This window comes from Cydia strobilella, chromosome 5 (assembly GCF_947568885.1).
Source record: "Cydia strobilella chromosome 5, ilCydStro3.1, whole genome shotgun sequence".
NCBI classification, from domain to species: domain Eukaryota; kingdom Metazoa; phylum Arthropoda; class Insecta; order Lepidoptera; family Tortricidae; genus Cydia; species Cydia strobilella.
This window is the reverse complement of record NC_086045.1, coordinates 5,825,519-5,840,540: the sequence shown is the minus strand read 5'-3', so window position 1 is coordinate 5,840,540 and position 15,022 is coordinate 5,825,519. Positions and strand designations below refer to the sequence as shown.

Genomic DNA, 15,022 nt, shown 5'->3' with positions numbered 1-15,022 from the left:
TTCATCAAATATTTTTATAATTAGACCCAACCAAAATAGACTTGAAGGTCATAGGGACCATCAAACCATCATTCGACACGTCGATACGTATACACGATATGAGGATTACAAACGGTTATACTTTATGAGATAAGGTATATCTAGGTTTGTAATTAATTATTTCGTTTGTTTATATACTAGAGCTATATAAACCTAACCTAACGAAAAATGCGAGTTCATATCTGCATTATTGTACATTTTGAATACTTACTGTAATAATATAATATTTGTGTAAACGCCATACGATAAATAAATATATATAAACTAATTACAGCAACTTGCAATCCGGAGGTCGCGGGTTTAAACCCCAACTCGTACCAATGAGTTTTTTCGAACTTATGTACGAAATATCATTTGATATTTACCAGTCGCTTTTCGGTGAAGAAAAATATCGTGAGGAAACCGGACTAATCCCAACAAGACTTAGTTTCCCCTCTGGGTTGGAAGGTCAGATGGCAGTCGCTTTTGTAAAAACTAGTGCTTACGCCAATTTTTGGGATTAGTTGCCAAGCGGGCCCCAGGCTCCCATGAGCCGTGGCCGTGGCAAAATGCCGGGACAACGCGAGGAAGATGATGATAAACTAATTACAGACCTAGATATATACATCATGTCATTATATGTGCAAAGTGTTATTATAATCCAACTCGTAGTTTTTAAATGAGAACGAAACTCCGTTTGTATGGGAAGGTGAAATTCAGCCGAGCTTGTCGGGGACTCTTAAAGTGAAAAATGTAAATAAAACCTTTGCTTTGCTTGGTTACATTCAGTATTTGACATGATATTTCTTTCTTTTAAAGATTATTTAATTCATAGTTTTATTTCATTATTTAATTTATTAATTAAACTTTAAATGATCAGATGCGGTTGTAAATAATAACTTAATGTATTATTTATTTTGTAAATAACCTTTTCCGTGCGGCGTACCGGCGGCGTACGGAATTAACCCATTGTGCAAGCTCTCCAAGCATCTCGTTAGAAGTTGATTAGAGTCACACAATACGACAGCGAGTTAGCGAGTTGGGAACTCGGATAAGCCGGCTTTCGGAATTAGCCACAAAGCCTCAAACACACCATTTATTTGCATTAGTATTTCTTTTTAACTTATTGTGAAGGTTACAGAATTGCTTTTAGAATTGACTTTTTCGTTTGGTCTTTTATTCGTAAGATTAAAATAGATACTTACAGGTTTTAAAGAGACGACAACGCGCACCAACGCTGGAGTTACAGGTGTCCATCGGCTACGGTGATCGCTTACCGTCAGCCGGGCCGTATGCTTGTTTCGGATCGGTTTATAATATATCGAAGTGGTATAAAAAAGGTACACAAAAGTGTACAGGATTTTGATTTAATAATTAGATTTATTGACAATTTGTTGAGAATATTTTAAAACATAATGTATTCATATTTAACTAAAATTTTAGTCAAGATTAAGAATAAAAACCGATGCAGTTTTTCTTTTTCCTGCGCCCAAAATACTAATTCATTTTGACCATCAGACCTACACTATAGTCAGTTATATGTATATGGCCAAATGCATCTGCCCAACAACACTTATTTAAACTCATCTGTATGTCTGTCTTACTCCCAAAATCCTCTACGTATGCACCCAAACTCACCATTCGCATTACCGACAATGGCTGTGCAATCACAAATGCATTAGTCCACTCTGCCCTCGAGTGGGCAGTGGGCAGAAGGCCATATGCAAACGGGACCCGAATCGCGTCTCAAGAGGTTCATGCTCTGATAGTTACTGTAGAAGTGTGGGACGAGGGATGGCAAATACCAAAACGGAAATTATGGTATTTCTCAAGGTCCTAGTTAAAGTGGAGTTCGATAGAAGCTTTCGGGCGCGCCAAAACTTAGAACGTTGGACTTACGGATCGCGTTCGGCTATAGTTTTCTATAGGTAATGATCTAATGATACGTGAATTCTATTTAGTGTTTCTTAATTAAAATAGGCGTGGTTCGACACGTACTTGGGCGATTGTTCATATTTCTAAAACAAAAGGCCATCGACATTTTTTTTCTACTTTTTAGTATGAAAAATGAAATGAAATGAAAATGAAAATGAAAATTGTTTTATTTCCTTGTAAGCTTAGTCTACAAATTGCCATCAGTGGTTGGGACTTCCTTTTAGGTGAATGAACCTGTATCAGGATGCCCCGCTCCTCTATAAATATAACAGTCTTTTTTATTTAGGAAATATTGTTGGTATACATGATGATGATGTTATTTAGTATTTGTTGTTAAAGCGGCAACAGACATACATCATCTTTGAAAATTATAACTGTGTATAGCTATCACGGTTCATGATATACATCCTGGTGACAGACAGACAGACAGACAGCGAAGTCTTAGCAATAGGTTCCCGTTTTTATCCTTTGGGTACGGAACCCTAAAAAACCAAGTACCTACCTATTCAAAACCCACCTAGAGATAATATTATAATTGAAACCGTGGCAACGCGGCGAGCGTGATGGGCTCCTTTGCATCTGGAGGGGCGCGGGGCGCATTTTGTGAATAGTTTTTGTGTTTGTTAGGTTCTAGTTTAGGTTAAGATCTTTGTAATGTTTTATTTTGTATGACATGTGTGTTATGTTATAACTTGTAATTACTAATTTATTTTTTGCAGCGTTAGCTGAATTATTTATATGATGGACTGCTATTTTAATTTGTAATGATTATTATTATGCCTAAGGTTGAAATAAAGTTATTTATATATTATATATATCGTCGTCTGAGTACCCATATATAACACAAGCCTCCTTGGGCTTACCGTGGGACTTAGTCAATGTGTGTAAGAATGTCCTATAATATTTATTTATTTATTATTTATTTATTTAAGTAGATGTCATTCTGACAGCAATGTACGTTCGAATTGGCCTGTAAGATAAAAATAAGAAATAATATTGTATTTTACTTGTAGGAAAAGGATCTCTTGGGATATTTTCTAATGTTTGGATTACGAGTATACTTAGCAGGTAATGAACATTGCAGCTCCGCGAAGTATCCATCTTATTAGAATCAGCGATGTATCAGCATTAAGCGAAGCTCGTTAAAGATCAGATCATTTGGAGCCGGTGTTGCGGGCGCTTTTACACCTAGTGCCCAATAACGACCCAACGACACGATGCCTAATTTTTTTTTCTTCAAAAATTTCATTTCTGCACAGTTGGGTCCATTTTACTCACGACAACATCTTAATGAGTGAATCCTCTAGAAATCTAGAGAAGAAAAGTGATTTGGGTATTTTTTAAGTACGTTTGCTTTCGGAAAGCCCTATTTAGAGTTTTAATCTTTTCAAATTTAAAAATTTCCTTCAATTGTCGCATTACATATTTATAACATAGAAATGCCATAGAAAAAAAATCTGCTAAAGCGTTCTACTCAAACGTAGGTATCCGATTTCCGTTTTTTAGGGTTCCGTACCCAAAGGGTAAAAACGGGACCCTATTACTAAGACTCCGCTGTCCGTCTGTCCGTCTGTCTGTCTGTCTGTCACCAGGCTGTATCTCATGAACCGTGATAGCTAGACAGTTGAAATTTTCACAGATGATGTATTTCTGTTGCCGCTATAACAACAAATACTAAAAACAGAATAATATAAATATTTAAATGGGGCTCCCATACAACAAAAGTGTTTTTTTTGCTGTTTTTTCCGTAATGGTACGGAACCCTTCGTGCGCGAGTCCGACTCGCACTTGGCCGGTTTTTTACGTTCGCGCAGACCCCTCCCGGCGTCACTCGACCGCTATTCCATACGAACTTTTTCCTCTTTGGATATTAATATTATGGTCAATTTTACACAATTAGATGTATATTAACCACATGCCTGTTGTTTGATTTTTTCGATTTTTAAATTATTATAAGAGTTAGAGGCATCATTTTTTGTGTTCCGTGCAAAACTTTGTTTTGACAAACGGAACACTTATGGGATCACTTCGGTCTTGCAAATCAGTTAAATGCGTTTTTATAGAATTTGTTCTTAGCGCCTGACTTATAAAAATCAAAAAATCAATAAAAGTCAAACGAAGGGGCAGTTATGTTTAAAACACAATACATTGTGTTTTATTTTGCTTGTATTTAAATTTCATGTTGACCTGTAAAAGTGCCCTTGTGGCCTATTTGCTGAATAAATGTTGAAGTTGAAGTAAAATATTATTAAATATTATATGTCAATATCCAGGGAGAAAACTGGGGACTACTTTTGTGTTGAGAAGCTTTCGTCCATATAGAAAATAGTTTTACACAATTCGATGTATACTCGTATTAACTACAGGCTATGCCCCTTTTCTGGCCCCATTCGTTTTTTTAAATTACTTGTTATAAGATGATAGAGTCTGTGCGGAAAGAGAAGGGGCGTGGAACGTAAGGAAGCCCATACATTTCACGACTCTTCTCTTCCTATATCAGTACAGCTACTATTTTTTCAATATAAAAAACCGGCCAAGTGCGAGTCGGACTCGCGTACGAAGGGTTCCGTACCATTACGCAAAAACGGCAAAAAAACGGCGTTTGTTGTATGGAAGCTCCACTTAAATATTTATTTTATTCTGTTGTCTGATGTCAGACAGGCAGACAGACAGAGAGACAGACAGACGGACAGACGGACGGACGGACGGACAGCGGAGTCTGAGTAATAGGGTCCCGATTTTACCCTTTGGGTACGAACGGAACCCTGAAAACGCATATTTTACTTGAGTTGTAAAGAGGACCACAGGAAAAGACAAATGCGCGCCTAACCTGTGATAGTAGCTTAATCAAGACTAATATGTTCACGGCACCAATGAGAAGAGCCCGCTTGTTCTGTAAATTGTAAAGTTTTTTTAAGAGAATATGGGAGCTGATATTTAAATATTTTAAGAGAATATATCCGTCTCGCTAACGGAAGCGGCTCCTAAAACTAGTGCGATAAGGACACGCTAGGTTAGGCGAAAAATCCTACATAAAAATCTCAAGAAACGAGGTTTTGTACTCGACTGTTTCCTCCTCTAAAACTTAACCAAACGTAATGAAAATTGAGATCTAAATGGTAATGAAACTATCTGTGTCGGACTGTTTTGCTTTTTAGGTGAATTGATGTCAGTTTTAGATACCATGCTTCTCTTTTCGGCCTAGTAAATTAGGCCGTTTTTGCGAATATTTTAAGTGCTAGGTCTTAAAAAAACAAAATTATCAATCAAAAAAAGCAAAACAGGCCGATACAGATATTGATACCTAATTTTAATCTGTGTTAAAATAATCATTGCTCTAGGGTCAAAAACCACGGGGGAAATAGTAGAGTACGTTTGTATAGAGAAATGACCACTCCCGTATCCTCTTAAGCTATAGCATTTTTAGCTCTTCTTGAAAGCTTTGGGGGCTTAGCGTAAAGGCATGTGACTTTTGAACTGAAGGTACAGGTACAACAATAATCACATTATACACTCGAGGCGATATGATATGATAAGTGCGAGTGACTAAAAACACGTGAGTTCAAACCGTAAAATTAGCTTGATCTTGTTCGAGCTAAGCGAGCGCGCAATAAGAAAGCCGATGTGTGTAATGACCAATGCATACGTGTTTCATACGACGAAAATACTTGCGAAAAAAACTACCTTTCATATTAATCAAAATTTTAATTGTTTAAACAGTAAAAGTCTAAAATCTGTCATACTACCTGCCGGCCCCTCGACCCTGACGCCGGCGCGCTCCAGCCTCCAGTCCTTGTTGTAACATAATCTACTCGACCAATTTAAGAATACATACATATTATTAGCGATTAGTTACAATCTTAACTCGATTGGATTATCGTACGCGATCACGCGTCTAGGATTATGAGCCTAATAAAAGCGGTTCAATAAGTTCTACGTTACGAGCAAGCGTGTTAAAAAAAGTCTTAAAATATATTCTTGGGGTTAGGTTGAGACTCCTGGCTCTATTAGGATGACGTGCATGTTCCACCCCGATCGCTGTTTTAGGTACAAAGCAATGAAACATGTTACAATAAACTCGCGAGATCCATAGAAATAAGGTACGGACACGCTAGCGAATAGGTATGTCAGTGTCATGTCAGTGACAAACTCGTGGTAAGGCTATAGTTTTGATTTGTCTTAGCTCAGACTGAGCTGGTGCAGACTGCACCGGAATGGCAGTGACAAAATGTGGAACTTTATAAATATAAGAATTCGAAGTTATTAGTGACACCACCACATTCTGTCGCTTGCAAAGTTTAGTCAATATGTGTAGTATTATTATAATAATGTCCTTTGACATTTATTTATTTATTTAAGTTGGTGCTTACCTATAAAAATAGTAAGAGGTTTATTGGACTGACTCTAGTATTTACATTTCAACACATTTAGGTACACGAGGAACCACTGTTTCCTTAATTTGAAAGAAAGAGTTTAAAATTGCAATCGTTTGTCTCTGTGTTTATAAAACAAATGACTGTACCTGACAAACGACCCCATTATACATCAAAAACAAAAACCCAAAGCTTTTTAAACTTTCCACGAAAAAGGTCGTCGCAAATTTTAACCGGTCAATGAAATCCGGCAAAATTCAGGACACCCTTCTCCGCTAGCCGGATGGTGGGTGCCGGGGTAACTTAATCTGTGCGGATAAAATCCGGATAGGAACGCGGCCGTGCGTGAAATTGGTCAGGCGCGGTCATAAATTATAACCGGCGACTAATGATGTATGGCTCCATGCGTGTGCAAGGAACGACGTAAGTTACCTGCTTTTGCTAGCAAAATACGTCAACGGTTAAAGTGAGGATTCGGATGATAGTTGTAAACGAACGGAATGTTAAACACTGATTTAAACTCGCGAGTTTATCGAAATACCCGCACCCCGATCTTGTTTATCAACTTGAGCATTTTGCACTCTAGCGTTGTCGTTTTGCACGCGTTGCGTTGTGGTCGGCACACAAAACACGATGTCTGGCTTTTCAACCGGTGATATTTCAGTTGTAGCGGTGTACTAAGGCCATAGCAACCAGATCCCTATTCTTTCTAAGCCTCCAGCTTTCATCGTCATCCCTTATTGATCCCAGAATCTTCCGCCTGATATTACTCTCCTATCATGTAGTTGGAATAACCACCTACAATGTGGATTGATTCAGACACCTCGGTTGCACAGTAAAGGGGCCCACTGACTATCAGTCCGCCGGACGACATTGGCCTGTCAGTTGTTCGGAACAGTCAAATTTTTGTTCTAACTGACAGGCCGATATCGTGCGGCGGACTGATAGTCAGTGGGCCCCTTAACTGACTGATACCAAAAGAAGGGAAGAATAAAGGTTTGAGTACAAAGCGCCCAAAATGGTTGGCAGCGCTCCATCGAGTTTTGGTGTTCAAGCAGATCGACTAATATTTGAGTCTACATGACGGTGATTAGGCCAACTTTGATATATGTTATGAGTTTGAAGCATGAACATCGACTCGAAAAGAGTCAGAGACTGGGTCAAGCTACGGGATTATAATCAGTTTAAATGGTTTTATCACTGCCACTGAAGAAAATTCTTAATCAAATCAAACCCATCAACACTTTGTTTAATTTTACGTCGCCGTCTTAATAAAAAGGCTTATTAAGCTTCAGATTTTACAGGCAGCGAACCGGGCAAGTTCGTTCGTTTGCATTTTTATTACTTTGTAATTCCACCACGATATTAAAATGCGCAGACTAGCTCGAATTGATTAGTTGAGACGAGTTATCATTATGACATTGAACAATTTGGTACGTTATATGGGTTTAACCCACTGTAAGAAAGTATTTAATAAAAAATTGGCCAAGCCTTAGTCACGCGACTGACTATGGTGGTAAGAGCTCCGTAAGAAGGCGTATGCGTCGTTATGACAGGTTAAATTTTAAGCATTTGCCTGGCTAGAGGTAGCTGCCGGCAAATCAAAACATGCAAGGACAAACTAATGCAATAGGTATTTACTGAATGTATTGATAAGTCAAAATAAAGATTTAAAACACAATTAAATGGAAGACCTTATAATCCTCTGGGCTATAGTAATGTAGAAGCTATAAAGCTTCTTTAGTAGACATACAGAGATTACAGAAAAATAATATTCAGTAAATAGAGTTGTTACAAAAAATCTTCTAATTAAGCGATACCAATTCACTGATATTATTCTAGACACCCATGATTATGAATTCTCACTGCCGTTCACTCCTACAATACAAGGTTTAGGTTGGTTTGTTATCCCGTGTTGCCTTGGGGCATAGAAGACTGGTTACCAGATTCTGCACCAAACTCTCATTCAGCCCACCTCAAATCCATATTAATAAAAGAGTCTTTGACTATTAACGGTCCCTTTGTTTTATTTTATTTATTTTATTTGAAAATTTTATTTAGGCAACAAGGCCCATATTACATATACCGTATAGACTAACATATAAATTTCATAAACTTAAAAACTAAACGCTATTTTGGCGACAGAACTTCGTGGCTCCGTTGAATCGTCTGCTCAACAGTCAATCGTCTGCACTCGTCTTGTCTAGGTATGCTTGTTTTGTAAAGGCTGGCACACTTTTGCTTTACTATTAGACCAACCGAACAACGTTTGTAGGTCTACTTACCAGACTGTTGGCGAAGCAGTTGCTATACCGAAGATAGTATTTATTGATTGATAGTTGTCTAGTAGAAACAAATTACCTATATTCTAAGTTTCTTTGATTATTGTAAGTAAAGACATTTAAACTCTTCCGCTAAATTGTTGTTTTTACATCTTGCTAGCATCCAGCATCCATGACATTTGGAACTCTTAAATATTCTTGAACTTATCTGAAATTGAACTCTGAACTAGATGAAAATTCAAATTCCCTATATGTTTTTGGGTGGCTTGATTTTGCTGCCAGTTTTTTTAATCATATGATATTTATATTTGAGACTAGTATAAATTTATTGGCGCTAAAATATTAATACACAGTTAAATTATATTATTATATGCCCAATAAAAGTTCCTGTTTAATATTTTTGATGCCCTAAACAAATATTCAATTAGTTTATTAGGCTTTCTACGATTCAATAACTCTATGCACAGATAGACGACATTTGATACTTCCCGTTCAAAATTTCAACTTATTACCAAATGAATAAGGTTCTATTTTTAAGTATAAAACGACCATTATAAAATTAAGACTAGCTAAGTATTCAGTGCCTATTGCCTAAGCGCCACTTGCACTATCCCAAGACCGAAGTGATCCCATAAAGTTTTGTACGAAGCTCTAAAAACGTACAGTCACCTACAATAATATATTATTATGACACACGATCTTATTTGTAGAGTCATAAGAGTGTGTTACATATTTTTGCAGCCTTTAGCATGAGATCTTAGGTCCGACACCTTGCATTGTTGAGACAAAGCAAACCGCTTGGAACAGGTGTTCCTGGGGGTGATCTGAGCTGATTTAGCCCGGTTGCCACGAGGTTCCCCCCAGCAGGTGGGCAGGGGAGGGGGGGGAAAAGTGCCTCCGGCGCGCCTCACTCTAAGCATTATATCTGCATACATCTAGCAACTATATCAAGTTTGGTGTCTTTTTCGCATAATTCGAGGATGAGGAATTCATTTCTGTTACTAAATTTTCACTCACCCATACAAAAAAAACGAGAAATTTAAAATTCAAAAAAATTCTTTACACTTTTTTTTTCGAAAATCCACTACAAAATTAAAACTATGAGGATTTGCTCTAGAAAAAAAATACGTGTGAATAGCCCAGTTATCCTACTATATAGAATAATAAACTTGTCAAACATTTTAGCGTTAATAACTCTGTTAAAAAAAATGTTTTGTGTCACGCGGCGTACCTGCATTGTAAGAGCGGTATGCAGCACCATGTTTAGATGATTTCTGATAAGTTGTTATTCTTCTGGTAGTAGATTACATTATTAAATTACTTCTGGACGTGATATATATACAAATATAAATTAAATATATGTGACGTTTTCAATCAAAAGGTACCACATTGTCGGTTGTCAATAAGGTTGATTTCAAATTAAAGCTATATGGAAATAGCGCCTTATTGGCAACCGACAATAAGTACCTTTATGGTTGAGAATGGCACATATAAATAAAGATGTTGGGAAAACTTTCGCCAGTAGAGTTATTATAAATGTGATAAAATTAACATAGATGTTTGACAAAAAATGCAGGTTGAAATAAGATATTTATTGTTCGCAATTGCCACTACATGCACACAGGTCCGTGCATTTTAGTTGTTTTTTAAAGCAGCTGCACCTCCCTGCGCATTTTGTTTTGCAGCGGCAACGAATAAGTTCTAAACAAGCAACAGCCGCCGCAGGTAGGCCTGTCCATATGGGCTCCCAATGACCATTTTCTTTCGACCAGCCCCAGTCAGCAGGGCATGGTAGCTCTTGCTGAGGAGCTATAATCTGCCCCCAAACATACCCTCCTTGGTAAACTGCACGGAGAATATGTTTGTGTAGCGCATCTTCCGTTGGAGGCAGATTCTCTAATTGGAGATTTCTTTGTGTAAAAAGTACTTTTCGGCACTCATTTACACGCCTACTTGTACCTGATCTGAAATCAGTAACAAAATGCATAGTGTTAAAATAATGTCCACGTGTTCACAACCCGTAATTCAAATCTCTCTAGACATAATGTTGTAAGACTCTTACTTATCATACAAGACAATAACAAATTTTTCCAATATTGGCAACGCCTGCTCAATATTGCCTTGTTTGGCGTATTTAAATCCCTCCGTTACAGCAGGATATCCGCTCCAAGCTTGAAATACGCTTTTTTTTCCCTTTCCACACAAAAAAGAAACAGTGTCGCAACCTGAAAAGGCGTGGAAGAATGGCAAGACTTCTGTCCTTTCTGGTCCTGTAAAATAAATTATATATCTATCAATTAAAACCATATATTTAAAGAAAGTTTGCAGCACGTGACCAAATGCCCAGACGACCTGTCTCATACTGCGGTAATATATTTAATTTATTTACAATTAATGGAGGAACTACAAAAGTTACCTAAAGAAGCTGCAATAGCATGGCACGAGAGGAACTGGTGATTCTTTCCTGTGCCGATATGAACCCATAACTCCTGGAGCTCCGGCAATTGTGATATACATGCAACTGCTAGAACAACAACATCAGTATCCACTGTGCGTAGCATAATTTTTGTGTGACCTTGGGCTACAGCATCAGCTACATGGACCATCATGCGCGTGTCTGCTTCCTCGTGGTTGCATGGTTCTAGTTTTTGTTTGTCTCTGCTACTATTGCTGAGAACTACCTCACCATCCGTCACGTACAATTCTTTGTTACTTGCATATTTTGCGGTATGACACTGGGACGTAAGAAGATGGAATAATTCCTCTTTATTTGTACTATCCCTAAGAAAATTTGACCAACCCTTGGGAATCTTAGTGTTTAGGGTAACTCGTGTTCTTTGTCCAGTGCCACGTTTCTCTCTTGTTGTATTTTTAAGACTTTCATTGTCATACCTATCCCATACTAAATCTATACGTGATACAGTGGCAAATTCTCTATGCAAAAAAGGTATAAACACTGTGTCAGCATACTCATGAAATATTTTGTTGTGTCCAGGGCTTAGCATATGCACCAAGGCAGAACCATCTAAAACTTTGGCTGATACTGGTGGTGAACTCGGCACTATGGCTGTGTGAGCTGGATCACAATGGTTGATCAGGCATTTCAAAAGATCTGATTTGGTTCCTGATCGCATTTTTCCCATGACTGATAATGATGGAGGTGTAGCTTGATTTTCGTGAGCGAAAAATGAATCCAGGCTTCCTGTTCTGTGCTCGCACGTAGCTATATATAGCTTGCTGAAGAGACTACAATCATTTTTGAGCCCAACTAATTTCGCTTTCGTTTTGCTGTCAGACTTCTTGGAACTGGTACTAAATCGAGCATACTTATTAAGTTTGATCGGCTCAAGCAAACTTTTCCCACCATTCAGTCTTTCCTTACAAAAATTTTCGTACTGCTCGTTGCCAAACTTTTCTATATTGAAAACTGTTTCTACTACTTCTGAAGAAGCGACATTCTTTGTATCAATATTATAAAGATCTTTCGTCTCTTCTAGAAACGGACTGCCGAGTTCCTTAATCGTTGCTATTAAAGATTTTACTTCGCACATGAATAGTTCTTGATTAGCGGCAGTGTCGGAATGATGACGATAATCATGGACAGATTCGGTCGGTAGAATCTCACTTTCGAAGCTTTCAATTAAAGCAGCCAATTCAGGCGCAGCTATAATCCATTTGCGTAAAGAGTCGGCATTTTCGGTAATGCCAATCATACCTGTAAGAATATTAACAATAGTTATTTAATGCGAAGTTAAGATACATGTAGGTACTTAGTATTTTTTTGCATTCTTACCACCATCTCCCTTTAGGATAGCATTAATTTGCTCATGCGCTTGATCTAGGGCTATTCCAGAGAAGGGCCTATCAGTCTTTCTTGCCACGAATTGGCCTTTTTCGAAATGCTTCAACAAGTCTGGATGCATTTTTTCTAAGTTCACTAAGTCTCTGAGATGAACTGAGAGCCATCTGGAGTAATTTATGTGGTCTAATGCAAAGAACCACGGCAGTAATCTTCTTATGGAATCTAGGTATATTTTATAATCTCCTTTTCTGATTGCCCCAACGAACTGTAAGATCATCAGCTCGAGATTCAGCACTAAATCCCAATATTTGAATTGAGGCGTGCTAGCGCATTTTTCCAGACGCCACTCTCCGAAAGTGATTAACGGCCCTTGTGCTTCATCGCCGACATCCAATTGGGCTTGGTAGGCCTCTTTCTGCAAATAATACAGAGCTGCGGCAGTCACCTAAAACAATAATTGATTTGGAAGTTAAGATTATGACTTACCAAAACTTGTAAAGAGGTATGACTTTCTTCTGTACAGTAAAATGTTAAATTAATAAATTTATTTTCTTGTTATACCTGATGAGCATATCTCGTTCGTGTTACGTGTGATGCTGTCAACATAGATTCTGATCTACCCTGTGTCGTCACATTTGCCTGTACTAAGGCTTCCACCCACCCACTTCCACTCAACCACTGTCCAATTAGTCGAAGAGCAGCCATTTCAATATGTAGTCCACCCATCATTATTAAAATCTTGTCCTCTCCTACCTTCAAGGGAAACAAATATTGCAGTTGTTTTAGAAGGGTATACAGTGGTTGATCGGCGACAATTACGGGAATCTGGTCGGGATTAATGAACTTCGTTGCCTTGGTTACTATGTTCATTGAGTGCAGCATCATAGCGGGTGTATGAGCATATTCTCTGAACAACGGCAAGATAGCTATGTCTGTGCTGTGTCGCTCTTGGATATCTTTGTCAGTTGCAGCATGATGCGCAGCCCATGGCTTGAAATCATTTGTCATTGTACTCTCTAGCCAGTCTTTCTCTATAACCAACGGTGTGGTAGTTGATACATCATGAGTGTATATTTCAGACTGTGGGCATGTTGACTTCTTTATGTCTACAAAACATGGAGGAACTATTTCGTAGTCCGAAGGAAGCTGCTTGACCTTCATATTCAATGTAGGAGTTACATTGTCTGACTGTGTTGCGAAGTCGCGGGCGACACCTGGAATTAACAAAAATATTACAAGACATAGGTAAGTTTAGACTTTAAATAACTGTATTATATTTTTAATTCACATACCTGTTTCTTCTGGGAATTTATGCTGCATGAGCGTAATCACCGTCCCATGAAAAGCAGTCTTTGCGGAGGTTGATGTCGGGTTGTGGTCAATATTGTCCACGGCTGCAGTGGTAAACAAACCCTTCTTAAGCTTGGGTGGACAAACTACATTATCTTTGTGATACAATTCACAAACTGCATTCGCTTTTTGCGTGATAATTGCTTGTAGTCTTTTATATGAAATACTCAGACCAAGTTGATATGTACAGTCAATCAGATGCCTTTTTCGCGTCTCGGCATACAATTTCGCAGCCAAAAAGACAGGGGTAGGTGTTTCTCTGGATTGCAGATGCTTGTGATTAGCGGTCTTACTCTTGTTTTTTTCATTTTTTATAGCATTGTAAACAATGAGTTCAGCGATGTGACGACTGGCACCATCATTATTGACCTCACCATTGAAAGTTGAAGTAGGACCGTACATAATCATCGTGATTAAGGCTATAAGTGACGCCGGTATACCGCTGGGGTTGTCATCACTAAACATATCAGATCTCAAGATATTCGCAACTTTGCTAAGGGCAGCACCTTCACTATCATAATTCCGAGCAGCTTGAGATCGTAATGCGAAATCTACGTTATCTTTAAATGTAATTAGGCTTGTCATTCCTTTTTGGTTGCATGCAATAAGGTAAGGGCATTCCTTTAATAGTTTTTCTTTCAGTCTCGTGGAGTGAACAGAACAGTCTACTCCTAAATCTTTCATGCTCTCAGTTTGTAGTTTAGCCAGATCTGCCATATTAAAAATTGGGTTTTCCATGCTCTCTCGTGCCTCATTTATATATGCAACAAGCCAAGCAAATGTTATGCTTTGAACCTGCTCCTTTTTGTTTTTATTACTATTTATTATATCGTCATTTTGAGTGGCGGCCCTACGCCTATATTCGCATAGACATGTGTGGTGATACTTCACCTCTAACGCAATTAAATCACATCGTTCAGATACCTTTGCTAATATTTTATAATCGTTTAATATCGTAGCACAATTAATTATAGTATCGTTACATGACTGCTTCATAATTTGACTGAGAGGTAAAGTTTTTGTACCTGGTAAATCGCAAAACAGACATGTGTCGCTATTGTAAACAGTGGATTGGCGACTGCGAGTGTTGACAATGACATTTGGTAATTGAGGATCCTCATCAAGGGCCTTCTTTTTGGTTCGCAACTGCGCTCGTTCAAGTCTTGAGTTACTACATTCCAAGTAACAGGACTTATGCCATGACGCATGGTTATCACATAAAACTTTTTTAAGGTTATTTACACACGTAAACAAAGACTCTT

At 38.1% G+C, this 15,022-nt stretch overlaps 2 protein-coding genes across 3 annotated transcripts; both read right to left on the bottom strand.

Annotated features, from left to right (window-relative positions):
• Positions 1-10,120: 10,120 nt before the first annotated feature.
• LOC134741843 (uncharacterized) lies at positions 10,121-12,214 on the bottom strand. 2 transcript variants are annotated; one of them, XM_063674735.1, is made up of 3 exons: positions 11,025-12,214; positions 10,671-10,878; positions 10,121-10,572 (listed from the first exon to the last, which is right to left on the bottom strand). In XM_063674735.1, the coding sequence occupies exons 1-3, from the start codon at positions 12,157-12,159 to the stop codon at positions 10,200-10,202; spliced, it is 1,716 nt and encodes a 571-aa protein (XP_063530805.1). In that variant the 5' UTR covers positions 12,160-12,214; the 3' UTR covers positions 10,121-10,199. The 2 variants fall into 2 exon arrangements, with proteins under 2 accessions (XP_063530805.1, XP_063530806.1); XM_063674736.1 differs by lacking the exon at positions 10,121-10,572 and having other exon boundaries at positions 10,625-10,878.
• Positions 12,215-12,378: 164 nt separating this feature from the next.
• Positions 12,379-14,168, bottom strand: LOC134741749 (uncharacterized). The gene is made up of 4 exons (XM_063674642.1): positions 14,135-14,168; positions 13,703-13,876; positions 12,972-13,624; positions 12,379-12,855 (listed from the first exon to the last, which is right to left on the bottom strand). Exons 1-4 carry the CDS (start codon positions 14,166-14,168, stop codon positions 12,379-12,381), a joined length of 1,338 nt encoding a protein of 445 aa, XP_063530712.1.
• Between the last annotated feature and the right edge of the window lie 854 nt (positions 14,169-15,022).

Excerpts from the sequence above, each read along its gene's own strand:
- LOC134741843 (XM_063674735.1), bottom strand. The coding sequence starts at position 12,159 with ATGTGCGAAGTAAAATCTTTAATAGCAACGATTAAGGAACTCGGCAGT. Across the intron at positions 10,879-11,024 it reads TGCTATTGCAGCTTCTTTAG|GACCAGAAAGGACAGAAGTC; the intron begins GTAACTTTTGTA and ends TTTATTTTACAG. Across the intron at positions 10,573-10,670 it reads GTTATTGTCTTGTATGATAA|ATCAGGTACAAGTAGGCGTG; the intron begins GTAAGAGTCTTA and ends TACTGATTTCAG.
- LOC134741749 (XM_063674642.1), bottom strand. The coding sequence starts at position 14,168 with ATGATTATGTACGGTCCTACTTCAACTTTCAATG. Across the intron at positions 13,625-13,702 it reads TAAATTCCCAGAAGAAACAG|GTGTCGCCCGCGACTTCGCA; the intron begins GTATGTGAATTA and ends TGTTAATTCCAG. Across the intron at positions 12,856-12,971 it reads GAACGAGATATGCTCATCAG|GTGACTGCCGCAGCTCTGTA; the intron begins GTATAACAAGAA and ends TTATTGTTTTAG.